General features: G+C 47.5%; 1 protein-coding gene across 2 annotated transcripts in view; it reads left to right on the plus strand.

Annotated features, from left to right (window-relative positions):
• The first annotated feature begins 3,729 nt into the window (after window positions 1-3,729).
• Window positions 3,730-20,158, plus strand: part of KDM6A (lysine demethylase 6A) — a 192,058-nt gene continuing 175,629 nt past the window's right edge. For both annotated transcript variants that reach the window (XM_038760419.1, XM_038760420.1), the window contains exons 1-2: window positions 3,730-3,899; window positions 4,102-4,165. In XM_038760419.1, the coding sequence (XP_038616347.1) occupies window positions 3,730-3,899; window positions 4,102-4,165 (234 nt within the window). The remainder of the gene's footprint in view (window positions 3,900-4,101; window positions 4,166-20,158) is intronic.

Consider the following 20,158-nt stretch of genomic DNA (forward strand, 5'->3'; position numbering starts at 1 on the left):
TAACAAATACTACTATTATTATTATCCAAGTTAAACGAAGATTTGGGTCACGGCAATGGCCACCCTCTTAGCCCACTGTTGGGTAGGGACTGTCTCTATATGTTGCCAACTTGTACTTCCCAAGCGTTTAGTACAGTACTCTGCACACAGTATGCACTCAATAAATACGACTGATTGATTGATTGATTTAGCTAAAGGGGTGATAGCTAGGCTCTGCTTTGATTCTCCTTGCCTTGCTTCTAGTTCCAGAAACAGCATGGCTTAGCGGAGAGAGCCCAGGCTCGGGAGTCACAGGTCGTGGGTTCTAATCCCGCCTCCGCCGCTTGTCAGCTGTGTGACCTTGGGCAAGTCGCTTCACTTTTCTGGGCCTCAGTTACCTCCTCTATAAAATGGGGATTAAGACGGTGAGCCCCACGTGGGACAACCAGATTGCCCTGCATCTCCCCCAGCGCTTAGAACATAGGAAGGACTTAACAAATACCATCATCGAGGCCTAGTATCGAGGGCACGGGCCTGGGAATCCCAAGGACCTGGAGGCCAACCCCAGCCCCGCCGCTTGACGGCTGTGTGACCTTGGCCCAGTCACTCCACCGGGCCTCAGTTCCCTCATCCGTCAGACCGGGGTTTCGTTCGTATTTCTTGAGCACTTACTGTGTGCAGAGCACTGTACTGAACGCTTGGGAAGTACAAATCGGCAACATACGGAGACGGTCCTTACCGGATGGCGGGCTCCTAGTCTAGAAGGAAGGATGAATGAATAATGGCTTCCCTGGAGGGACGATTGTAGGGCAAGGCCGGTCCTGGCCCCCGGCCCAGGGGGCGGCCCCCCTCTGAGGAGAAAAAGACAGGGCTACCATCCTCGTAACCGGCCCGAGGCCTAACGAGTCTAGACTAGGAGCTCACAGTTTTAATCCCCATTTTACAGATGAGGTAACTGAGGCCCAGAGAAGTGAAGTCACACAGTTGGCGGAGCTGGGATTTGAACCCGTGACCTCTGACTCCAAAGCCCATGCTCTTTCCATTGAGCCACGCTGCTTCCCATTCTCAATCAATCAATTGTATTTATTGAGCGCTTACTGTGTGCAGAGCACTGTACTAAGCACTTGGGAAGTACAAGTTGGCAACATATAGAGACAGTCCCTACCCAACAGTGGGCTCACAGTCTAGAAGGGGGAGACAGAGAACAAAACCAAACATACTAACAAAATAAAATAAATAGAATAGATATGTACAAGTAAAATAAATAACTAGAGTAATAAATATGTACAAACATATATACATATATACAGGTGCTGTGGGGAAGGGAAAGAGGTAAGATGGGGGGGATGGAGAGGGGGACGAGGGGGAGAGGAAGGAAGGGAAAGCCGGACCGGGGTGGGGCGGGGAGGGAAAGGCGGCCAAGGGATGGTTTGGGGGATGGCTTTCCGCCCAAACGAGGGACAGTTTGGCCCGAGCGGGCTTAGTTTAGACTGTGAGCCCACTGTTGGGTAGGGACTGTCTCTATATGTTGCCAACTTGGACTTCCCAAGCGCTTAGTACAGTGCTCTGCACACAGTAAGCACTCAGTACATACGATTGATTGATTAGTGGGTAGGGCAAGGCCTGTGCCGATAGGCTGGTTTCGTTGGGGCTTCGGGCCGGGCACGAGGAGGGCAGCCCTGTCTCCTCCTCCTCCTCTTCCTCCCCCTTTTAGACTGTGAGCCCACTGTTGGGTAGGGACTGTATATGTTGCCAACTTGGACTTCCCAAGCGCTTAGTACAGTGCTCTGCACACAGTAAGCGCTCAATACATACGATTGATTGATTAGTGGGCAGGGCAAGGCCTGCGCCGATGGGCTGGTTTCCTTGGGGCTTCGGGCCGGACATGAGGAGGGCAGCCCTGTCTCCTCCTCCCCCTTGTAGACTGTGAGCCCACTGTTGGGTAGGGACTGTATATGTTGCCAACTTGGACTTCCCAAGCGCTTAGTCCAGTGCTCTGCACACAGTAAGTGCTCAATAAATACGATTGATTGATTGCTTGGTGGGCAGGGCAAGGCCTGAGCCGATGGGCTGGTTTCGTTGGGGCCTTGGGCCGGGCACGAGGAGGGCAGCCCTGTCTCCTCCTCCTCTTCCTCCCCCTTCATCATCAATCGTATTTACTGAGCGCTTACTATGTGCAGAGCGCTGTACTAAGCGCTTGGGAAGTACAAATCGGCAACATCTAGAGACAGTCCCTACCCAACAGTGGGCTCACAGTCTAAAAGGGGGAGACAGAGAACCAAACCAAACATACTAACAAAATAAATAGAATAGATATGTACAAGTAAAATAAATAGAGTAATAAATATGTACAAACATATGTACATCTATACAGGTGCTGTGGGGAAGGGAAGGAGGTAAGATGAGGGGGATGGAGAGGGACAGACTGTAGACTTGTAGACTGTGAGCCCACTGTTGGGTAGGGACTGTCTATGTTGCCAACTTGGACTCCCAAGCGCTTAGTCCAGTGCTCTGCACACAGTAAGCGCTCACTAAAGACGACTGATGGATTCCTCCTCCTCCTTTCTCCTCAGAGAGGGGCCGCGCCCTCCAAACGCCCCTCGGGGGAAGCCATTATTCATTCCTCCTTCCTCCCGTCCTATTTCTCCAGAGCTTCCCGGGGTGCAAAGCACTGAGCTAAGCGCTCCAAATCGACACCTGTAGATATGTATATACGTTTGTCCATATTTTTTACTCTATTTATTTTATCTGTACACATCTATTCTATTTTGTTAGTATGTTTGGTTCTGTTCCCTGTCTCCCCCTTTGAGACTGTGAGCCCACTGGTGGGTAGGGACTGTCTCTAGATGTTGCCAACTTGGACTTCCCAAGCGCTTAGTACAGTGCTGTGCACACAGTAAGCGCTCAATAAATACGATTGATGATGATGACACCGTCCCTACCCCGCCATCTGGAAGGTTATTAGGCGGTGTTGCCAAAAGGCAACGCCTCAGAGAGAGGGAGGGAGGACGGACACCCTGTGAGGGAAGGAAGGATGGCCGGCTCCACCCTCTCCTCAGCCGGCCATGGAGTCACCTCCTCCCGTGAAGATTGGGAAAAGGGACCCCAATGGCCGGCCTCCCTCAGGGAGCTCCTGAGGCGACCCGAGCCCTCCATTCTTCCCCCTCCCCGTCGACCCCGCCTATTTAAGGAGCACAACCTACCCCGCCGGCCCCCGACGGACGCGCCACGGAGCCAATCGGCGCCCGGCCCCGGCCCCCGGCGGGCGCGGGCGCGGCCAATGGGAGGCGATCCCTCCGGGTGGGCGGGGCCCGGCCGGCCAGCAAGTTGGGTGGCGCCGCGGCTGACGTGAGTCAACAAAGGTCACGTGGGGCGCAGGGCGGGCGGGGATTGGCGGCGCGGGGGGCCCGGGCGGGGCGGGGCGGCGGCGCGGGGGGCGCTCCGTGACACAATTACGACAACTTTGTGCTGGTGCCGGGGAAGTTTGGGTCTCTCGCCGAGCCCTTTTTCCCCCCTCCCCGCCATGTGACCGGCCGGACCCCGCACCGGCCGCGGAGGAGGAGGAGGAGGAGGAGGAGGAGGCGGAGACTGAAAGTTGGTGTGTCGGTCCCGCCCGACGACGACGACGACGACGACGAGGAGGAGGAGGAGGAGGAAGGGGCGTCGGGGGTCTCCCTCCGGTCGGCGGTGCCGGTGTCCCGGTCCCCGCCGGTGGTGGCGGGGAGTGGGCCGGTCGGCGGCGCCCCCCCCATGAAGTCGTGCGGAGTGTCGCTGGCCGCCGCCGCCGCCGCCGCCGCCGCCGCCGCCGCCTTCGGTGATGAGGAAAAGAAAATGGCGGCGGGGAAAGCGAAGGGCGACAGCGAGGAGGACTGCCCCAGCCTGACAGCGCACGACAGAGACGCGCTCGCCGGACTCGACAGGTACACGGGGCCCCCTCGTCCCCTCAGGGAGCGGGAGCGGGAGCGGGGCGGCCCCCTCACCCGCCCGTCCGCCCGCCCGGGACCCCGACCTTGCGGGGACATTAACGCACCCTCTCTCTCTCTCTCCCCCCCCTCTCTCTCCCTCTGTCCGTCGTGTTTGTGTCTGGTGTGCCTTCGTGGTCGTGCGTCTCCCTCCCCGCAGCCGCCTCTTCGGGTTTTCGAGGCTTCATGAAGATGGCGCCAGAACGAAGGCCCTGCTGGTAAAGGTAAGGAAAAGGCAGGAGCGAGCGCCGAACCAGCCCCCTGTGGACTTGGGGGGCTCCCCCGGCTAGGCCCCGGTCCCCCCCCGCCCCCCATTCCGGAGCAGCCCGGCAAGCGCTAAACCAGCTGGGCCCGGGAATTATTATTATTATTACTATTATTATTCAGTCGTATTTATGGAGCGCCTACTGGGTGCAGAGCGCTGGAGGAAGCGCTTGGGAATGGACTTGGGGGGGTCTCCCCCGTCGAGGCCCCCATTTTCTCCCTTCTCAGGCCCGGGAATTATTATTATTATTATTATTATTATTATTGTTATCCAGTCGTATGTATGGAGCGCCTACTGGGTGCACAGTACAGGACGAAGCGCTTGGGAATGGACTTCGGGGTCTCCCCCGTCGAGGCCCCCATTTTCTCCCTTCTCAGGCCCGGAGCAGCCCGGAAAGCGCTAAACCAGCTGGGCCCGGGAATTATTATTATTATTATTATTATTCAGTCGTATGTATGGAGCGCCTACTGGGTGCACAGTACTGGACGAAGCGCTTGGGAATGGACTTGGGGGTCTCCCCCGTCGAAGCCCCCATTTTCTTCCTCCTCCCCATTCAGGCCCGGAGCAGCCCGGCAAGCGCTAAACCAGCTGGGCCCGGGAATTATTATTATTATTACTATTATTATTCAGTCGTAGCTATGGAGCGCCTACTGGGTGCAGAGTACTGGACGAAGCGCTTGGGAATGGACTTGGGGGTCTCCCCCGTCGAGGCCCCCATTTTCTCCCTTCTCAGGCCCGGACCAGCCCGGAAAGCGCTAACCCAGTTGGGCCCGGGAATTATTATTATTACTATTATTATTCAGTCGTATTTATGGGGGCGCCTACTGGGTGCAGAGTACTGGACGAAGCGCTTGGGAATGGACTTGGGGGGTCTCCCCCGTCGAGGCCCCCATTTTCTCCCTTCTCAGGCCCGGGAATTATTATTATTATTATTATTATTATTATTCAGTCGTATTTATGGAGCGCCTACTGGGTGCAGAGCGCTGGACGAAGACCTTGGGAATGGACTTGGGGGTCTCCCCCGTCGAGGCCCCCATTTTCTCCCTTCTCAGGCCCGGAGCAGCCCGGAAAGCGCTAAACCAGCTGGGCCCGGGAATTATTATTATTACTATTATTATTCAGTCGTATTTATGGAGCGCCTACTGGGTGCAGAGCGCTGGACGAAGAGCTTGGGAATGGACTTGGGGGTCTCCCCCGTCGAGGCCCCCATTTTCTCCCTTCTCCCTATTCAGGCCCGGAGTAGCCCGGAAAGCGCTAAACCAGTTGGGCCCGGGAATTATTATTATTATTACTGTTATTATTCAGTCGTATTTATTGAGCGCTTATTGGGTGCAAAACACTGGACGAATTGCTTGGGAATGGACTTGGGGGTCTCCCCCGTCGAGGCCCCCATTCTCCCCTCCTCCCCATTCAGGCCCGGAGCAGCCCGGAAAGCGCTAAACCAGCTAGGCTCGGGAATTATTATTATTGCTATTATTATTCAGTCGTATTTACTGAGCGCCGACTGGGTGCAAAACACTGGACGAATTGCTTGGGAATGGACTTGGGGGTCTCCCCCGTCGAGGCCCCAATTCTCCCCCCCTCCCTATTCAGGCCCGGAGCAGCCCGGCAAGCGCTAAACCAGCTGGGCCCGGGAATTATTACTATTATTATTCAGTCGTATTTATTGAGCGGCTACTGGATGCAAAGCACTGGACGAAGCGCTTGGGAATGGACTTGGGGGTCTCCCCCCTCGAGGCCCCCATTTTCCCCTTCTCCCTATTCAGGCCCGGAGCAGCCCGGAAAGCGCTAAAGCGGCTGGGCCCGGGAATTATTATTATTACTATTATTATTCAATTGTATTTATTCAGCGCCTACTGGGTGCGGGGCACTGGACGAAGCGCTTGGGAGGTCCAAGTCGGCCACATATAGAGACGGTCCCTACCGAACAACGGGCTCCCGGTCTACCAGGGGGAGACGACAAAACATGTAAATTATGAGAAGGGGGTGCCGAGAGGAAACGGTGGAGCCCCCCCCTTTTTTTCATTCGTCTCCGCAATTTTCCCTCCCCCCGGTGGGTTATGAAACCCCTCCCCGCGCCCTGTTCCGAGGGGAGGATTTTCCAGCTCAGGGAAGGCAGGCAGGCGGCGCTGGAAAAAATACCCCCAAAAATAAAGGGAAAAAAAAAAAATCGCCCCTCGGATCTCCGGGAAACGGGTCCAAAGCTAGACAGGAGGGCCACTAAAAGTCGTGGGTTCATTCGTCACCCGACGGCCCTTTTTTTCCTCCCCCGACCCGACGTTATTATTATTACTATTATTTTGTAATTCCCCTGTCGAAGGGGACAGAGGGGGGGCATCTTGCGGCCCGGCCCCGTGAACGTTTTCGCCTCCCCGGGGGCGGGCCAAGTTGCGGCGGGTCCGGCCAGTTGGCATTTATTTCCTCGTTCGGTGAGCGTTTCACCTGAACTTATCCCGGTGAGTTTTTCCCCCCACCTCCCCACCCTTTGACACGGGAGGAGGAGGAGGGGGAGGAGGGCCCAGCCGCCTGTTTATTTGTGCGGAAAGTTGTTGGCCCTGTCATTTAGTTAAGTAATGGCTGCTCCTATCGGCCCAAGATGGCGGGACAGGGTGGGAGGAGAAAGTGAGGCGGGGGGGCGGGCGCCGGGGGAGGAGGAGGAGGAGGAGGAGGAGGGCGACCAGGAGGAGGACGAGAGGTAAACATGGAAATAAATAGCCGCGCCGAGAAGAGGCCTCCCGCACGCCACCGCCCCGAACCCCGCACCGTTGCCCACCAGGCCCGGCTAGGAAACCCCCATGCCCGCGGCCTGGTCAGGAACCAAAAAAAGGCCCTCACCAACCTGTAGCACATTCGGTAGCCTCCCCCTCCCCCGGTAGCTGCCGAACAAAGGCGGCTCTGCGTCCGTCTGCATCCCTTTCCCCCGCTCCCAACCCCCGGCCCAGTGGCATCCGTGGGTTTGGACAACGGTTGCCACCGGGGAACGGCCGCTCCCTGGTTCCAGTCCATCGTGTTTATAATAATAATAATAATAATAATAATGTTGGTATTTGTTAAGCGCTTACTATGTGCAAAGCACTGTTCTAAGCGCTGGGGTAGATACAAGGTAATCAGGTTGTCCCACGAGGGGCTCACAGTCTTCATCCCCGTTTTCCAGATGAGGGAACTGAGGCCCAGTGAAGTGACTTGCCCAGAGTCACACAGCTGACAAGTGGCGGAGCCGGGATCTGAACCCACGACCTCTGACTCCAAAGCCCGGGCTCTTTCCACTGAGCCACGCTGTGTTTAGTGAGCGCTCACTTGGTGCTGAGCACCGGGCTAAGCGCCTGGGAAGTAGAAGGCGGCCACGTAAGGTGGGCACCCGTGGAAGGTGGGCCAGCCCGAGGCAGGCCGCCTGGCTTTTGACACTCGTCGTTGCGTGGGGAGGGCTCGGAATCAAAAATGCCCCCAAACTGAGCCCACTGTTGGGTAGGGATTGTCTCTATATGTTGCCAACTTGTACTTCCCAAGCGCTTAGTACAGTGCTCTGCACACAGTAGGCGCTCAATAAATACGATTGATTGATTGGCATTTTTCTAACGACCGGCCCTTTCGGTTTAATAGCGCGGAATTGCCAGTCCGTCGCTCAGTCCTCTGTCCCCAATTTGGGTTTAGAACCAGCCTCCACCTCCTCCTGTCTCCCCCCCCCCCCTTTTTTTTTCCTCGATGATCTACAGGGTGTCCAGATTTTCACGCTAAAGGTTACATCTACAAAGACCATTTTTTGCTTTCCGTAAATCCGTTAAGCGGGAGCCTTGGTAAACCAACCTGTCCAGGCAAAATTTCAGGATATTAACTCAAGGTTGGCCAGTTGAGGAGGATTTGTGAAATCGTTAAAAGGAATCCTAGGGACTGCGTTGAAATGGCAAACGTGATAAAACCGTGTAGGTTCACGGGAGTGTGAACGTAGGCTAGTCTGCAGTTTTGGGTTGGTTGCAATTTTCCCCGTTTTACTGGAAAATAATGTTTTCTTGTGAGAACACATCTTACACAACAAAGTGAAATATAATTTTAAGAGCTGAAGTCAATCGAGGAAGTTTAATTTGAAGACCACCTGCTCCGTCATTTAGCAATAACTGGGTATTTGGTTCACAAATTGACTGCACGCAAGTGCATTTGGAAAAGTTTGATCCAGCCAGATTCTCTTAAATCTCTGCTTAATGTGTTACTTCTTGGTGGTGATCATGTGAAAGAAAACAGTCCAAACATTCTGTAAGGATAAGTGGTACAAAAGGGTAGTAACATGTTAATTGAAATTCCAAGTAATTTAATTTTTTTTTCAGTATCGAAGTAAAGTTTCATTGCACAGGGGGCTTCATTTCAGCTTTTGGGCTTTTTTTGCGGGGGCGGGGGAGTTTGAAATGTTATGTCAGTGAAATGTGAATGTTTCAAATTTAGGGAGCTGCACCCACCTTGATATTACTCACTTATGTAGTAATGCAAATTACGTAGCTTCATTATGTTTTTGGCTGAGTTCTAATTTCACAAAATCCTGGTTAGAATTAACCTTGGGTAAATAGGTATTTCGGTAAGATTGAAGAAATGGCTGGAATGAATGTGATAGGCTACTAGGTAGTTAGATAAGGTAGAAAAAAGGCAAATTAAGAACAACTTCATTACTCGGGTAGGCCTCTGGGCTCATCGGTTTTGAGTTCTTTCTTGATCAGGTCAAGACTCATTAACCGTAACATTAAAGTAGCTGTTTTAAGCGCAGTAAAACACTCCAGGGTGTGTGGTTGGAGTGTCATGCAATTCTTAGTTGTAGCCTTGTGAGCCTGAACATACTAGCCGAGCGTGTGTAAAAGTGTGATGCCATAACTGCATGCTGTGTCGTATTGGTTACCCAATAAACAGACTGGAATCCCAGTTTTAGGAAGCGTTGAATTATTATTTAATTTCTCACGGAGGTGGTTAGTCTGGATGAAGCAGTTGATTTGGCAAACTTCTCTGAAGTTTTTAAAGGAGAGATTCTCACCTATCTGAGGAGATGGTTTCTGTGTGGCACTAATTGAGGGGGAGGATGGGAGTGGATGAACTTTTGTTGGGTTGAGGGGGGAGGGTTGTCTCTAACCATGCGAACCTGACTCTCATTCCCCATCCTATGTTAAGCACAAACATTGACATTCGAGGCAAAATTTTCTCATGACCTTAGGGTAGGACTAACTGCGCATTCCTAGTTACGGCTTATTTTGGGCAGGTTTTGAAGACAGCTTTTCAGGTTCACCCAAGGAACCCTTGAAAACGTACCTTAGGAATATGGGAAATTATTTCCTTACTTTCCTCAGGCCAGCGAGTGCCCTCTTAACTTCCAACAGTCTGCATCTTTCAGTTTATATGATGCACATTTTCTTAATATGGAGTTTATTACAGCGGAGTTGCCAAGTGTGCATTTTGCAGTATTTTTCAATATCGGGCTGACAAGATGAATCCATTCTCACACTACCTATTGCTGTTTGATATTCAAAGATGATCTGTTTTTCGTCTGTTTTCATAACCGGTAACTTTGTGCTCTTCAAGATGGGATTGAATGTGTATTAATTGCTATTCTTTAATGAAAGTTCTTGAACTGTTGCACAATGTTCAGTGAGTTACTGTTTAAACTACTGCTGACATTCAACCTTCCACCACTATATCATTCAGGACTTTTATTTTTTAATTAAAATGGAGCAGTTGAAAAGTAATTAAGAAGTGAAACCTTGTGACGGAAAAAATGTAGCTATGGTGACTATGCCTTTTGGAAACGTTTTTGGATTAATTTTGTTTTGGTTAGCATTAGAGAGAAATGTTAAGTTAAGGTATAATTACGGTGTTACTTTAATAGAATGCGAGTGTGGTAGGAACCTGTATCGTGAAACGCTTGTGCGTGCTTCCTGAAATGTGGCGATCCCCTCCAGACTCTGAATTATTCCCGAGTTGTTTGTTCACACCTTGACTTTCTGTAAATTACAAGTTTGTCCTAGTTTGTCCAAAGGTGAATTAGGTCACCTTTGTGGAAATTAAATAATACATTCTAGCTGAAATGTGGATTAAGTATTTTGGGAAGCCTTTGATTTCTTGCAAAACACATTACATTCCTAAGGTATTTTAGATGATCGATGTTCCTATGCTCTGTTCCTTGCCTTGTTGTTCAGCTTGAGAGTATGATGTGCTATTTACACTATAATCTACAGTAATGTCTGTTATGTTGTTTACATTATAAACTAGAGTAACGGCTCTTCTCTCCACCTGCCCCGGCTCCCCAGTGGTATTTGTTAAGACTTTACCATGTGCCAGGATCAGTACTGAGGACCGGGGTAGATACCAGCTAGTCAGGGTGGACACAGTCCATGTCCCACAAGTGACTCATAGCCTTTATCCCTATTTTACAGATGAGGTAACTGAGGCTCAGAGAAGTTAAGTGACTTGCTCAAAGGTCACACAGTAGACTAGTGGCAGTGTTGGAATCCAGATTAGAATCCAGGTCCTTCTGAGTCCACTAAGGGTGTGCCTCTCCCCCTCTAGACTATAAACTCATGGTGGGCAGGGAACATGTCTATCAACCCGTACCGTACTCTCCCAAGCACTCAGTACAATACTCTGCACCTAGTAAGTGTTCAATAAATACCATTGGTTGTGGTGTTGAGTAGACAGACACGCGCCAGGCTGGACGGTTTATAAAGATTTTAAGTTTACCTGCGCTGCATTGTGCGTGCATTTATATAGCCCACGATTAAAATATTTTATTGGGTTTTTTTTCCTCTCTCTTATGACAAGGCACTTGAGGATATTAACCTTCAGTCTTTAGCCCTAAAAGTAGTATCTCTAATGAAAGGGAGCAGCAATTAATGTTTTACCTTGAATTTTTGCTTTGCTTTTCGGATTTGGAAATTCTTCTAAGACAATAGAACAATTTAAGTTGGAAACTGGAATTGATCGTGTGCTGTGAAATAATGTCAGATTTTCCTGTTGGAAGATCAGGCCCTCCAGTTTGCAAGTACTCTTATTTAGGCTTTGATGTCTGAGATGCAGTGTGTGGATGTTTCTAGTTATTAGAAAAACAACAAACGACCTCTATAAGTGTAGTCCTGACTGCAGGTTATTGGAGGAACCCTAAATAAAGACACTTCTCAGTGCAAAATAGTTTTTACAAGTAAGGTGAGTTAAACTATTTTTTTAAAAAGTTATTGTTAAGCTTACTATGTGCTTAGGACTGGGTTAGGTAGGAGATTGGACACAGTCTCTGTTCTACAAAGGGCTCAGGGTCTTGATACCTATTTTTCAGATGAGGTAGCAGCTCCAGAGAAGTGAAGTGACCTGCCCAAGGTCACACAGCAGACAAGTGGCAGAGCTGGGATTAGAACCCAGGCCTGTGCTCTATCCACTAGGCCGCTCAGCTTCTCAGCTAAACTGCCGATAGTTTTGTCTTGGTACATCTGGGGAAGCAGTTGTGAATATAAAGACATGTTGTTATGGTCACTCCTTTTCGGCATCAGTTTTTCTCTGGAGAGGAATGATTTGCCAGCTTTTTGTTTTGGGTTTTTTTTGGGGGTTCTAAATACAAATGGAATGGTTAGAGTGCTGACTGAGCATCCTTACCACATTTAAACCTTAGATTGTTTGTTCAAAGAATAGACATGAGACGGGCACAGATGCTCCAGGGATTAATGCAGAATCACAGAAAAATAATAGCATATCTTGACTGGGGAGAGGAAGTCTTAGGGAAAGAGCAGTGGTCAAAGTTTCTTGAATCATTCAGAGTGACTTGGGAAAAGTTTGTGATCCCTGCTTCAATTTCTTTAGCCAGCAACTCTAGCTTCGGTCTGTGGACAATTTTTTTGTTTTTTTAGCTGGATTTTTATTTGGATTCTCTTCTGGTAAAATGTAGTGGGTGCGAGCTTTTCAGGGAATAGCCAGGACAAATAAAATAGGTTGCTTCTCTGCGGTGCCCATGAGATTGGAGTTCCCGCTGGGCATTTTTTTTTTTAACCCTTCCCCTGTCATCAGGTAGCCCATGACCTGCCGTGGAGCCTGGGAGGAAGGGGGTTGCTAGCTTTGGAAGCCTGCCTAGCAGGTGAGCTTGGCTGACCTCCTCCAGGAGGCCTTCCCAGACTGAGCCCCTTCCTTCCTCTCCCCCTTGTCCCCCTCTCCATCCCCCCATCTTACCTCCTTCCCTTCCCCACAGCACCTGTATATATGTATATATGTTTGTACATATTTATTACTCCATTTTACTTGTACATATCTATTCTATTTATTTTATTTTGTTAGTATGTTTGGTTTTGTTCTCTGTCTCCCCCTTTTAGACTGTGAGCCCACTGTTGGGTAGGGACTGTCTCTATATGTTGCCAGTTTGTACTTCCCAAGCGCTTAGTACAGTGCTCTGCACACAGTAAGTGCTCAATAAATACGATTGATGATGATGATGATGACCCTCAACATGTGGTGACGAAGAACCCGGGGCTCTGTGCGTCTTACGACAGGAAACTAGAAAGGCTTTACTTTTCCTCGAAGGCTGGTCGAGTATGGCTAGCCTCGGAGGTGTGCCTCTGCTAGTGAGAACGCCTTAATTAGAAAGATAAAATAATTCTAAGCCCAACCTCCTTTTCAAGACAATGTTTCTTGCACCGTTAATGCTGGGGCATAACATCCTTCATTCTCCTTTTCAATTTCACATCCAATGGAAGAACTAATGTTTTAGCCAAATGGTTGCCTTTAGAATTCTTAGACCTGTTACACTGCGTTCGTAGGTCCCGTCTGCATTTGCCATATGGAATTTCAAGGCTAGCTGCTTGGGAGATGATTAGTTGTAGTCCTTATGACTGAACATAGTGAGTACTCCTGGTTTTTAGTTTTCTGTCAGGACATTTTTTTTTCCAAGTAAAATGAAACCGTTTACTTCCTCTTGAACTTTGGTGTAGAGCTTTAAAATAGGTGAATATGGACTAAATATTATTTCAAATGAATCGAAGTCCTGAATTTGTATTTTTTCGTCATTGAACTTGGTTACTGTTATTATTATTATTATTATTATTTTAAGAATCAAAACTTGTCACCTCTGTGCTGAGAATAGGGCAAAAGTCCTGTAGTTAATTTTAGCCTGTTGTTGGGTAGGGCCCGTCTCTATATGTTGCGCACTTGTACTTCTCAAGCGCTTAGGAGTGTTCTGCACACAGTAAGCGCTCAATAAATACGATTGAATGAATGAATAAGGTTCCTCCCTGCCCCAAACCTGCTGTTTCAAAATGAGTTGAGGATATTTCAGGTGGAAGGGAGAGATTTCACCAGAGGTGTCGGGGTCACAAGTATCTTTTAGCTATGGGTGGATGTTCAAGGCTTGTGAGAGAGTCACTTTGGGTAAAACACCCCCCCCCCCCCCCCCCCCCCCCCCCGCTGCAGTTGCCACGAGGTACTGCCCTGTGAATTAAATATTTAATCTGCGTTTTTTTTTGAGTACTTTGCAGAGCACTACTTTAGGCACTTAGGAGAGTACAGTATGGATGGTAAACACAATCCCTGCCCTCAAGGACCTTCTGGTCTAGAGGAAAATGTCTCTGCCCATATGGCTCAAGCCAGAAATGTTTTTCAGGATCCACCTACCAGCAGGAACAATATTTCACTTGTTTTCCAGCAGATATCAAGAAGTTATTTGGCAAAATTGTGCATATTTGAGTATCAGATATTGTGTAAATGCTTTCAGTTGTTGTACACAGCTTTTCAAGATCTGTCAAGACTCACTGTAGGCACACAGGAGTCCCCTTGCTCCTTTGCAGCCACAGGTTCTAAGCAAGGGCAGATGTACCAGGAACTAGCCAAGGCAGGGGCTTACTGTGGGTTGGAAATGGGACCCAAGCAACGTCTACTTCTGTTGCCTAAAATAGGTTTGTTTGGTCCAAAATGCTTTTTAGATTTTTTTTTTCAAAGGTATGTAGGTGCAAACTATGTGCCAGCTACTTTAAAAAGCACTGGGGTAGATACAAGCTAATCAGATTGGACGCAGTCCATGCCCCACATGGGGCTCACAATCTTAATCTCCTTTTTACAGATGAGGGAACCGAGGCACCGAGAAGTTAAGTGACTTGTACAAAGTCACACAGCAGGCAGGTGGCAGAGCCGGGATTAGAACCGAGGTCATTCTGACTGCCAGGCTCATGCTTTTTCCACTGTGTCACGCCGCTTCTCAGATACTAGAGAGTTTGGTGGTGTACTGTTATGCTGTTCTTCAACTTGAAGGCATTGGAGGTTGTGTGGTCAACCTTGTTTTCTGTAAGAGTGTGTTCTCGTGTGTGCCCTTTAGTCCCGATTGGGGGTGGGGAAGTCCTGTGCCTATTAAATTGGACACCTGGGACTGTTTTGAGACCTGGAATTGGAGGCCTGGGATTGGGAATGGGGCTGGTAGTAATCTGCTAGTACAGTTGTGTGTTGAGGTTAGCATTTCTTGTGCATTCATTCATTCAGTTGTATTGAGCGCTTACTATGAGCAGAGCACTGTACTAAGCGCTTGGGAAGTACAAGTTGTCAGGCTAGTGGTGTTTAGTTCCAAAATCATTAGGCTCCCTGGGGCAATTGGTGTTGTCTCCCTGGAACAGTTCCTTATAGCTTAATGTTAGGCCTGCTTCCCGGTGGTCTATATCCTATTCATATTTCAAAAAATATTCCTGCCCTGTGCTGACTTGGAAAACAACATTTTTTAAGAGCAGTTATCTGACAGTTTTTAAACAGCAACCACCAATGTTCACTGGGCAGATTTCACTTTTAACCTATGAAGTTATTGGGCCTGATGCTCTCAAATCCATTTATCATAAGAAGCCAAAGTTCTTCAAAAGGGGTGACAGTAAAATTGTGGCTACAGAGGAATTTAGGTGTTTTTCTAGGCCAAGGTGTACCACTTCAGAAGTGGGGGCCCACCCCTTGGAACAAATAATTTTGAAGGCGGGGGGAGGGCGGGTGGGACGAGGAAGGAAGGGTCACTTTTTGAAAAACAGTCCTAGGCACCCCAAGAGCCGAGACTTCCACATCTCTGTGGAGCTTCAGACCCACCCAGTCCCAGCGCTTGGCTCTCAGTACATCCTTCTCTTATCCACACTTCCGTTGGGTCAGAGGTGACTTAAGGCCCCTGAGGACTCTGAGTTTGCATGACGGAACCATCAGTGATTCTCACAGTTTCTTCAAACATGTGAAAACATTCCAAGTATAATGCTGGGAGTGTCTCCTGACTTCCTCTGTGCCTGCGAAGGGAAAGTGCATGCTTCTCGTCTTCCTTTTTGGAGTTGCTTTGGTACAGGATGACTAGAATGACAAGCCGCCAGTGGTTGTTGAGTCATACTGCTTTAAGCCTTGAGAGTGAGTGCTTCAAAATTTTGGCTTTTATTGTACATCCACAGTTCATTAGTATCTGAAGATAAACTAGACATGCATTGCATTTGAGTATTTTTCACTTCTACTTTTATAAGATTTAGGAATCTGGTTTCATTTGATTTTTCTGTGTTCAGCAGGACTTTTTTTCTCCCAGTTGTGACAGGTATTGAAAAAGATCACCAGTTTTCAGAATGCCATAAAGTAGCTAGAGAATTATTATTTTTTTGATGGCATTTATTGAGCGCTTACTATGTGCGAAGCACTGTTCTGAGTGCTGGGTGGGGAGGTTACAAGGTGATGAGGTTGTCCCACGGGGGGCTCCCCCATCATCTCAAATCTAACTCTCTGAGTACCCTGTAGTTTCTACGTGAAATTCATTCAGTTGTATTTATTGCTTAGTATCGCTTAGTACAGTGCTCTTCACACAGTAAGCGCTCAATAAATACGATTGATTGATTGAGTGCTTACTGTGTGCAGAGCATTGTACTAAGCACTTAAATCAAATCAACCATGAGGTGGAGGTACCAGACCATGCATACTTATATACATGTACATAATAGATGGGCGGGAAGCGTGTCTGCTAACGGTTCTCTCCCAAGTGCTTAGTACAGTGCTCTGTGCTAGCACTTAATAAATATGATTTAGATTTTATTTATATATGTATATATCAAAATATATTGTATTATATATATATTTATTTTGAGAGATATATGTATATTTCTCAAAATAATTCAATTTGGGTTCCCTTTAGACCTAATGGCATTCATCCGCTAACATATGTAAATATTTGGTAGGAATTATAATTATGCATCCAAGGCCAGAGATCCCTCCACAAGGGATTATACATCCTTTATGAATACTGTCTAATGAACAGAGTCTGTCCCTTTCCTCTTTTTTGTTGGCTTGGATTACCCTTCCTTTTCCTTTTTTTAAGAATGTCATTAAAAAGGGCAGTAGATATTATTGAGGCCTACTTTAAAGACAGATGGGTTTCCATAGACAGCAGAGTTAAATGGTCTTTAACCATTTTTCAGCTTCCAAATTAGGAAAGGATGGTGGAGGATGTTTAATAAAAGGACTTGTTAAGTTTCATGGAGATGATTTAGTTGTTCTTAAGAAAAAAGCCTCTTAAAATGGAAGAAACTGTGTTTGCTTTCTATAGATACTGGTTGCTTCAATTTTCCATGCTGTGAAAACTCCTGCCCCAATCTGAAGCATGTTGTAGTTGGGATGCAGTTCATACTGAACTGTTGATGTGGCTGCCAACTGGGGGCATTTGCCACCTATTGTTCCTGGAATGTACTTTTATTCTCCCTTATGTTTAGAAATAATGTTTGCTAGTTGGTCCTGGGCTTTTTGGGTGTATTTTGGCTCTTGTGAGTTACCTGCAGGTATACTTTGGGGCTTCCTTACTGTTACAGAGAAGCAGCGTGGGTCAGTGGAAAGAGCACGGACTTTGGAGTCAGAGGTCATGGGTTCAAATCCCGGCTCTGCCAGTTGCCAGCTGTGTGACTTGGGGCAAGTCACTTAACCTCTGTGCCTCAGTGACCTCATCTGTAAAATGGGGGTTAAGACTGTGAGCCCCCCGTGGGACAACCCGATCACCATGTAACCTCCCCAGTGCTTAGAACAGTGTTTTGCACATAGTAAGCACTTAATGCAATCATTATTATTATGCCTTGAATGCAGTCAGTGATGTTTTAGGTTTTCAAAATCTGGGCTTTATGTTTGAAGTTTCTGACCACTATCCACTTTGCCATTCCCTCCCACTTAGATGGTAGTTTGCCAGGGAGTCAAGGAGAGGCCTGGTCCCCGAGGTTGGAGGGAGAGTGTGAGGTTCTTTTTGGCTCTTGGTCTTTCCTACCTCAAGCTTTCCAGTTGTTGCCCAGTTTGGCCGGGTCCTTGTCCCTGCTGTAACTTCAGCTGCTGTGACTCCCCCTCACCATTTCACTGCCCCTTTAGGCTGTGAGCTCATTGACACAGGAATTGTCTCTCGTTATTGCTGTACTGTACTTTCCCAAGTGCTTAGTACAATGCTCTTTACACAGTAAGTGCTCAATAAATACGATTGAATGAATGAATGCTGCTGTCATATTGTAGCTGGGCCCCTTGGAAGTATTTTTCTGGTAAAAGAACATTGCATTCTTGCCATCTGGATTTACAATACCATATTTACTTGCATAATTGTCCCCACGTTTTTGTGCGTCATTTTTGTAATATTAAACCAGGGATGGGACTATCTGCAGGTTTGAATTAGAGGGATGAGAAGGAACTAGAGATTCTCTTGTTTTGTACTCCACAAGTGCTGAATGTAAGGCACTCAGTGAATTAACCGTACCCTCTGCCTCCAACCCCTGTGTTGTCATGTACTCTTCTGATCTACTGCTCCAAGCCCAGCAGGCTAAACTCTCCACTCCCATCTCCCCTTCATCCCACCCTCTTTTTCTTCAGTGTCTCTCATTGCTGACAGTTACATGGTAGGAAACAATCCTTTATCGAAAGAATTTGGGTGGGGCAATTGCATAAGTAACTATGACATTATGTATTTTGGGGTATTTTAGCCAAATTCAGACTCAGGACTTTTCCTTCAGAAAGTGTCCAACTAAATGCATTCTTTTTTTAGAATAGTCTTTCCTCCAACACTTGTGCATGGCCTCTTGGAGACGTGTCCTGTTTGCTTTAGAGTAGATTTGACTCCGTCGACGTGAGAGGTATCAATGTTGAAAGATTCTGGTCGTGTCAAAATTAAATTTCATCCTACAGTGATGAATTAAGCCTCCAAACTGAAGTTAATAAACTTCCCGTGAAGCTCATTCAGGCCTTTGACTCGTTCAGCCAATTCTCAGACTGCATGACTTCAGTTTTTCAGCAAGGGGAGACGGTGTGGTTTGGTGGAAAGAGCACGGGGCTGAGAGTCAGAAAACCTGTCGATTGTAGTCCCGTCTTCAGCTCTTTGTGCCTCCTTCTTCTTAGTTGGAAAATGGGAATAATACCACCTGCATGTCTCTATCCACACAAGAACAGTATTAGGATGGAAAGAGTCGATGGATGTGGAAAGACTTTGAGAAATTAAAAGCTTTGATTGAACACAAAGTATTTGTGACCACTCAAAGATTTATTGACTTTGACTCATTTGAAAAACTTGCACTGCAGACTTTTTCTATTTTACTAAGGCGAGACTTGAAACAGAAGCAGGAACGTTGACGTTGTTAAGGTTTGTGAAGAAGAAATGATGGTAGCCACATAACTGATGACAAATTAGTTTTTCAAAGCTGTTCTTTATGAATGGAACACGATAATGACTACTCTGAGCCGTTTTCTTCTTCCTCTACATTATGGATATATTTCCTAGGCCCAACTCCCGTAGATTGAAACAGTCGTATCGTAAATTGAGAAGATGGCAGTGTCGTATAGTCGAATTGGCAATATTTCCCAACAGCCTCCGTTAAAGGGAATGCCTAAATGATGGCCAAGTTGTGAAAGAAGGATTCAATGTTGAATTTCCCCAAGACCAACAAGAATGCCAATTGTCTCATCATCATCATCATCAATCGTATTTATTGAGCGCTTACTATGTGCAGAGCACTGTACTAAGTGCTTGGGAAGTACAAATTGGCAACATATAGAGACAGTCCCTACCCAGCAGTGGGCTCACAGTCTAAAAGGGGGAGACAGAGAACAAAACCAAACATACTAACAAAATAAAATAAATAGATATGTACAAGTAAAATAAATAAATAAATAAATGAGTAATAAATATGTGCAAACATATATACATATATACAGGTGCTGTGGGGAAGGGAAGGAGGTAAGATGGGGGGATGGAGAGGGGGACGAGGGGGAGAGGAAGGAAGGGGCTCAGTCTGGGAAGGCCTCCTGGAGGAGGTGAGCTCTCAGCAGGGTCTCGATAGGTATGGCATGCCAGCATCAAGGCCGATGCACTTTAAGAGGAGCATTAACTCTCCAGCCACCTGGGAAAGATTTTAGTGCATTGCAGTAGTGTAGTGAGCATTCACTATTTGCTTGTATGTGAACCTCCTCTTTATGTTCCAATCAGTCGATAAATGGTATTAAAGAGCCCTGTATAAAGGGCTTGGGAGAGGACAATGCAAAAGAGTTGGCAGACACATTGCCTGTCCACAAGGAACATGCAGTCTTGATATAGGTTCCTAGTTTGAAAGAGTAAATGCTCTCCCAAAGTGTCTAACATTACTTAAATATACTCTTTGGCATCTAGAGAGTTGTGTTATCTTCATAGAGTTGCCTACACACTGAATGAGTATGATTGCAGCTTCTATTTTTGTAGGGTGACTGGACGTAGCTGGAGTTCCAAGAGTGGATGTAGCTTTGGAGAACATTTGAAATGTCATTCTTTTTAAATATCTAAGAGGTGGCCACATTTGTTTTCTTTGGAACCAGTAATTAACCCACATGTTTAAGTCCCCCAACATAGTAAATGCATAAATCAATCAACAGTATTTAATAAGCATTGACTGGGTATGGAATGTTAAACGTAACTGCTTGGGCTTGTGCAATAGAGGTAAAAGACATGATTCCTGCTCTCAAGGAACTCATAATCTAG

Source organism: Tachyglossus aculeatus, chromosome 18 (genome assembly GCF_015852505.1).
Source record: "Tachyglossus aculeatus isolate mTacAcu1 chromosome 18, mTacAcu1.pri, whole genome shotgun sequence".
In the NCBI taxonomy this organism is placed as follows: domain Eukaryota; kingdom Metazoa; phylum Chordata; class Mammalia; order Monotremata; family Tachyglossidae; genus Tachyglossus; species Tachyglossus aculeatus.